The sequence below is a fragment of the Etheostoma cragini genome, chromosome 3 (genome assembly GCF_013103735.1).
Source record: "Etheostoma cragini isolate CJK2018 chromosome 3, CSU_Ecrag_1.0, whole genome shotgun sequence".
Taxonomy (NCBI): domain Eukaryota; kingdom Metazoa; phylum Chordata; class Actinopteri; order Perciformes; family Percidae; genus Etheostoma; species Etheostoma cragini.
The window spans coordinates 4,811,727-4,818,949 of record NC_048409.1 but is presented as its reverse complement, the minus strand read 5'-3'; the positions used below and the strand labels follow the sequence as shown (position 1 = coordinate 4,818,949).

The 7,223-nt window shown below is 43.0% G+C and overlaps 1 protein-coding gene across 7 annotated transcripts in view; it reads left to right on the top strand.

Annotated features, from left to right (window-relative positions):
• Nucleotides 1–7,223, top strand: part of nbeab (neurobeachin b) — a 258,747-nt gene that overhangs the window by 142,135 nt on the left and 109,389 nt on the right. For all 7 annotated transcript variants that reach the window (XM_034866233.1, XM_034866253.1, XM_034866267.1 and 4 more), the window contains one exon: nt 2,214–2,275. In XM_034866233.1, coding sequence (XP_034722124.1) covers nt 2,214–2,275 — 62 coding nt within the window. The remainder of the gene's footprint in view (nt 1–2,213; nt 2,276–7,223) is intronic.

Here is a 7,223-nt window from a genome sequence, read left to right as displayed (position 1 = left end):
CCCCCCCCCCCCTGTTTCTCCTTTTCCCTGGCCCTTCCCAGGCTCACAGTTGAAATACTGTGCTGTAGTGCAAAGGCGCTCCATTTACCAGTAATTACCAGTCATCCATCACTCCTTAGATTGCCCGGGGTCAAGCCCCCCTGTGCCCTTTGTGCCCCTTTTCCTCACCCTAGTCCTTCAACCCCCCTGCAGACATGTGGTCACTGCGGCAATTATGTTGAGTGCACCCTGAGCTTTACACTTGGAGTTGGTGGGTAAGTCCTGTGTGTGAACACTGCTGCTGTTGTGATGCCTGCCGCCTGCTTCTTGCTGTCCTTTGAGTGGCCCAGCCTGCTGGCGCATTGCCCCACAATGCCACATTCACCCGTGCCTTAACCCTGCCCTGTTTACAGGAAAGGAATGGCAGGCCATGTTTAAATAGAATGCATTTAGTTTGTCTACCAGCACAAGGCCAGGGTCAGTCGGCCACCTGACTCCTGTGTCAGACCGGCCTGACTTATGGCTCAACATGTCACTGCTATAACAAGAGGTCAGCGGTGGCACTCTGTGTACAAGAGAAGGGTCACATCCTCTCAGAGTATTTACAATACGCTTCCTCGGACACTCTCCACTCATGAATAGAGACGGATGTGGAATCAGCGAGCAGAACATCCATCCATCCAATGTTCTGAATATTTTGCATTCTTTGTTACATACTATACAATTTGCACAAGCAAAACCACTTCCATTGAATGTTATGATATTAGCTTATACTATGTTGTTGTTGCCCAGTATTAGTTTCCCTGTCAACCAACTTAAAAGTCATTGCAGGTTGTAGTCTTGTTTGGAATTTTGTGTGTGGAAAATTGAATTGAATAGAGACATTTTAAATTTAATTCACAGTGCAGTCACAGTAGGGTCCAGTTACTGTTTCATATGCCAGTTAGTTATACAGCGTGGAGTCTGTTTTCCCCTCTGAATGGTGTTCAGATGCCAACTGTGTTTCTAATGTCGCTCCCTGAGAATTTAGTCATTGTGATAACAGCCAATATTTCTTATTGTAGATGTTGTACTGTATGTACTGCACAACTTGTGCAACATTAACTGAAATCTTAAAGGTCCCATGACGTGGAGCTTTTTGGAGGCTTTATATAGACCTTAGTGGTCCCCTAAAACTGTATCTGAAGTCTCCTTCCCAAAATTCAGCCTTGGTGCAGAATTACAGCCACTAGAGCCAGTCCCACAATGAGCTTTCCAGTATGTGCCATTTCTGAGTCTGTAGCTTTTGAGGAGCAGAGGAGGGGGGGGGGACATCATGGTTTTAAAACTTTGCTCGTTTTAAAGCCATGTTGTCTTTCTCTCATGGGTGGGCCAAATTCTTTGGGTGGGCAAAACAGAGAAAGGGGAGGTAACCTTGCTCCTTATGACCTCATAAGGAGCAAGATTCCAGATCGGCCCATTTGAGCTTTTATTTTCTCAAAGGCAGAGCAGGATACCCAGGGCTTGGTTTACACCTATCGCCATTTCTAGCCACTGGAGGACCAAAGGCAAGCTAGGGGAACACATATTTAAAAAAGAACTCATAAAGTGAAATTGTCATGCCATGGGACCTTTAAATTAGGAATTTTCTGTTCTCTCCTCTGATTGACATCCCGTCCTCCATGAAACAATGGCAGCTGTGAGAAAACGAGCTCTACTCCTGCTAGCCTATAATGAGTCCTAGAGAGTTTTATTCTTTCCTTTACTAACGACTGCACCTTTAAGTGCAACAGGAGGAGCTAGAGGTGCAGAAGACGAGAACAGTTGCAGCCATTGTTTCTGCAAATGAGCTTTTCACACTTGGCCTTGTTTCATTAGAGAGTTGTCAGCTTCTGCAGCTCACCGTCTGCAGAATGGAGATGAGGAAAGAAGCTGTGAATGTCTGTGTTCACTTCTGTGAGTGTGTGTGCATTTGTGATGTGTGTGTGTGCGTGTGTACGAGGTGTTCGCATGTAGATATGTGATCTGTTCTGTGCACATGCAATTTTTTTTTTTTTTACAGTTTTATGATGGCAAATTTTAAGCACAATTTAGGAGGCTTACAAATTGCTTGTCACTTTGCCTGCAATTTATCTTACTGTATGCCAAAAACAATAAAGCCTGTATGCTGTACTGTACTGTATTTATTTAACTACGTATTTAAGTATTATCTTTAAGTTAATATCTAATTCTGTGAATGTGTATTGTCTCTACAGGTCTTGTGTGTATGAAGTCAAGCACCTCAGTGGTGGAGCTCGTCATGCTGCTTTGTTCTCAGGTGAGTTTTTTTCTTCTCTCCCTTCTCCTACTCTTCAAAATCCTCCTTCCCAGCCTCTCCTTTGTCTTTTTCACATCCTCTCTTTGTGTCACTGTGTAATATGCGTCTCTGCTACACTTCTCTCTCTGTCAACAATATGCCCAGATCTGTTGGGGGCTGGTTTATAATTGGACGTGGGGTGTCAATTTAGTAGTACATTTCACTCACCTATTTCACTCATTAAAAGATATACTTTGAACGCACAAGATAATAGGTTCCGTCTTTATCCCGTCAAAACTGTAGATTTTTTTAATTTAAATGCTTTGTTAATTTCTAAGGGCACTTTCTTATTTCTTAATATATTTGTGATCAATTTTGGGGGACAATTTTGAAATTATAAACAACTGACAAACAACACTGTGACTGGGAAAGTGTCCCAGTGCCAAAATAAAAACAGAGGATAGACGGGAGGGAGGGAGACAAAACAACACAGATACAAGACAATGGGCCAAACACCTGTGCAACTTAGTGTTGTTGTTTTTTTGTAAAATGTTCCATAAGCGAATTGTCCAAACCGATGAGGACATACAGACCCAAACAGCTCTCTGAGAACCCAGTGACTTTCTCACTCCACCCCAGAGCTTTTATCCAGAACCCTCCTTTAGAGAAGCAGCCCCACCTCATGCATCGCTGCGAGTGACTGATCACCTCCAAGCTGACCCTCTGAGTCTCTTGTTAAGCCCTTGTTTTAGAGAAGGTCAAAGCCCCGATGTAGCAGTTAGAACAGGAGATATTTAACATACCTTCTGTCAGCCCATCAGTCTTGCGCCGGGAGCCCATAAGGAAGCCATTACGTGGTGCCTCTTTGTGGATCCAGACTACAGGGCCACAGCCTTGAGGAGGTGGATTGCCACTATGTGCGCTCCGTGGTATCCACAGTCCAAAGCCCTCTTCAGCAGGGAGCTCAGCCTCTGTTATATGGAGGCCATTATTCAAGGGCTTTCCTCCAAAAAAATGTACATAAAACGGGCAGCCAGCATTGAGTTATTGTCTCTCTTTTGAAGGTTTTCGACGGGTTCCTTTTTGCACTGCTTTTCTGTCTGCAGAGTGTAGGAAGTTGCTTTTTCTAGCTCTAGGATTTATTGCTGATGAGCGTCAGCATGCTGTTAGGGTTTGAGTCCATCCCCCCTTTGCACAGATAGCATTACTGCGGCTCCAGAGGTCCATGCCATTAGGGGCTCTAGGGATGAAACTCAGGCTAAGATATGGATCAGACAGCAAGGCCTTGAAGCTGGACCATATAGCTTGCTGTCCTTCTACAACCTTTCAAATAGAGATGAGCCACTGCCCGGTGTCCTAATGCTGCACCATTAGTAATGATCCAGTTATGTTGCCAGCTAATGTGATTTTCAAAACTCCCACTGTAATGATGGAGAAATGTTATCAGGGTTATGTTACTTCACTCCGGTGACAAAGCTGAGATATTTAGAGCTGTTTTACCATGAGCATGAGTTTGTTCAGACGCAATATATCTTTTTTAATAATTGCAATATCAACTGGTACAACAAACCCAATGTGAAAGGCTGCGACATAAACTACCCTGCACTGGAATGATTGCACTGTAGCTCAGTCCGTAGGGAGTCTGGTTGGACACCGGAGGGTCTCCAGTTCAAGTCCCCATACGGACCAAAATACGGAGGTTGGATTGGTAGCTGTAGAGGCAGCATAGGTAGGTGTTATGACGTGGATAAGACGTGCCTTTGGTGTGGGAGGCCCGAGCTCTATTCCCAATCCGATATATCGGCCAATGTGTCCCTGAACAAGACACTTAACTCCTAGTTACTCCAGGTGTTCAACCTCTGATATGTAGATATAGCAATTGTAAGTGGCTTTGTATAAAAGCAATGATACCTTTTGATTAATGATACCTTTCTACACTTTTTCCACACCCTAGTATGTACGTGTGTGTGGATGTCATATTGTCTGTGTGCCTATGTGTATCCATGACATGTATAAGCCATTGGACACCTTAATTTCCTTCGGAATAAATAAAGTGTATCTATCTCATTTTACCTTTCAAAAGCGTGACACACTCCGAGATTCAAAAGGGAAATCAGTTTAAAACTGCACTTGAAAAAGTAAATGTAACTAAATTCTTTTTTTTAGTGCTGCCTTTTATGTTCCAATTCAATGTTCAATTCTTTCAATAAAAGAATGTTGGAAATTATTTCCTTTCATTCATTTTAAAGTCAACAAGCAATCTGTTGCATTTTAGCAGAATACTGAAAGCAGCAGAAAGGCAAAACTGAGTAATATTTATCGCAAAGAATATCATTATCGCGATATTCACCAACGTCGTTGCATATTTCCCTCGTATCGTGCAGCCCTTGTTCGGACTGTGCATTGCATAAACTCCTAATTAATGTCTTTGGTATCACATACTTTATCTCAACTGCTTTCAAAAAGCACAGCAAGTCTTTTCAGATGCAGGGTGAGCTTTTGCTGACATCACTATGAAATGCCAACTTTGACATATCCCTCACATATTTCAACATTAATGTTTTAAGACAGCGAGCGGGGCACTTAGCTGACCTTTAGTCCCTATCTGTTTTGTGACCTGTCAGTTTTGTGAATGAATTGGTGCTAATGATCTGCCTTTTCTTATTTATGCATACTAATCGCAGCAATCATCGCGTGGCTGGCCACGGCTGCAGACACTGTGTGTCTCTCCTCAGCCTGGGCAGCTAGAGGAAAAGGTCAAGCCGCTCTGTTTCTTGTAACAGCTTAAACATACAGGGGGGATCTAGAGTGGAGCCACAGAGATTTAGTGGTAGAAGGCCTCCAGATGTGGAGAGTATCGCGGAGCAAAGCAGAGAAGATAAAAGCAAATGCTCCCACACACTGACAGGTTGGATTGAAACACCACAAATACTTAGTGCCCTGCTGAATTTCAGGAAGATTGAAGTGGGAGGAGAGAAAATCCTATCAAGGCCAGAAAACCGTTCTGTGGGATGGGGGTTGTGGGATTTTATGTCCGTAAAGGGCTTAGGGTTTTTCAAAGATAGATGGAAGAATGCTACCATTGGTCCAATAAATTTACAGCATTGTTGTTAACAGTCCAGCATTTCCCAGTGTTGCGTGTCGCTTTTTAGCAGCTTTTAGCCAATTTTTTGGTTCCCCACACAAATGTACTCTAGTCTTTAGGTTTATGGCTCTCATTAACATTGCTTCTAGCAGGCAGATGTTTACAGCAACAAAGCTCAGGCAAAAACACTGTATACAACCTGTCCAAGTTGTCAAGTTGTGATTTTTTTAGAAGTTCAGGGAAAATTAAACCTAAGATAAAAAATGAAGTGGCTATTTGACTTTCATTTGTCAGATCATCCTAAAGTGACTAAGAGAATATGGAATAACGGCTGGATATGCAAGTAGGCAATTGTTATCCTCCTTAGTAAGTCCTAACAACAATATTTGGCGACAATATGCCAAGGGTGTTTTCAGTTTTTGTGGCGCTCTTCTGCCCCCGGAAGGCCAAAAACTCAATCAGTGCAGTTTTAAATCCAATTTCTAAATATGCAAGCTGCTAAACAAACTTCCAATGGCCAGAGGTGCTGCATCCTGGTCATGTTCCGCATTTACTTCAAGGACCACATCTTTTGCACATCTGGCCTAATTCCCTTCAAATGGACAGCAGAGGAATATCTGCAATCACAGGCATCCTCCTCTGGGAGCTATGTTGTTCTGTTAAAAGAAAAAAGAAAGAAAAAAAGGGCCTCTGAAGTGCTATCTCAGCTGTCAACAAGCATACCTCAGACAAGATACTAAATTGACTAGTTCATGCTATACCTCCACTGACCTTCTGGTACTTTTTCCTGGCAACGCCCCAGTGTCACATCTGCCTTGATATCTGTATTTATTTTTGTCACGTGAGCACCGTGCAAGTGGAACCTCAGAAGACTTGCTGCACATGATCCCTGTCCAAATCAGGAACAGCTTATTCCAGGCAGATACTGTAGCAGAGGAGGGGGTCATGGGGAACATTTGGAGACCAGATGCTCAGCAGTTTGTCAGCACCATCTCCCTGACTTAACGCATTGTAGGGTCAGAGTGTCCACTCTTGCATGAACCGGTATGTGTCAGGCACGACAACTGTGTACAAAAACACAGGCCCATACATAATAATGTCAATGTCAGTTATTCTGGTACTATTCACAACACTTGCTGCTTACCTTATCCACACTTTGGCAAACAGTGTTCTTATCCCTGATCCTCAACTACAGATTATATACCCCCAGACAGTATATTCAATAAGTTGGATTGGAAATAGCATTTATTTATGCAAATTTCCAATGGATAATCATGTTAAGCGGCTCCTTACAATATGTGAATAGCCTTGAGTTTCCTGTACATTAGTAGCCCTCAGCACTGAAAACCTTTTTTTTCTTTTTTCATTTTCCTCAGTTTTCCCTCCACTTTTGAACTGTGGCCTTCTCTGTTTTCTCTTCCATTTGCATCTCAGTGAGGGTACAGGAGAGCTGAATTTCCCACAGTGAAAAGGCGCGCTCTCAAACTGCTTTTTAATCATTTCCAGAGCATGTTGTGAGACAGCAAGTGCTGGCATTCTGGCCCAGGGCTCGGATCCCTTCCAGGCGCACGCTGCAGGGCTCAGCGAGCCTGCTCAGTAATCTGTCACTGGAAGGGACAGAGGAAATGGCTGTATTTTAGTGAGAGGATTCAGTTTCATCCCACAATTACATCACTCCTGTGTTTACAGATCTTTTCACAGAGGAAGAAAGGATGGTCACATTGGCCGTGCAAGATTTCAGCTTTTATAACCATAATGTTTTTCTTTCTCAAAGGATATATGAACTAAATGCGTACTTTACCCACTTAAATTACAAGCTATGACATGTAATCTAGATTATAGTTTAAATATGCAATTTGGATGGCGAAATGTGATTCTTGTCAT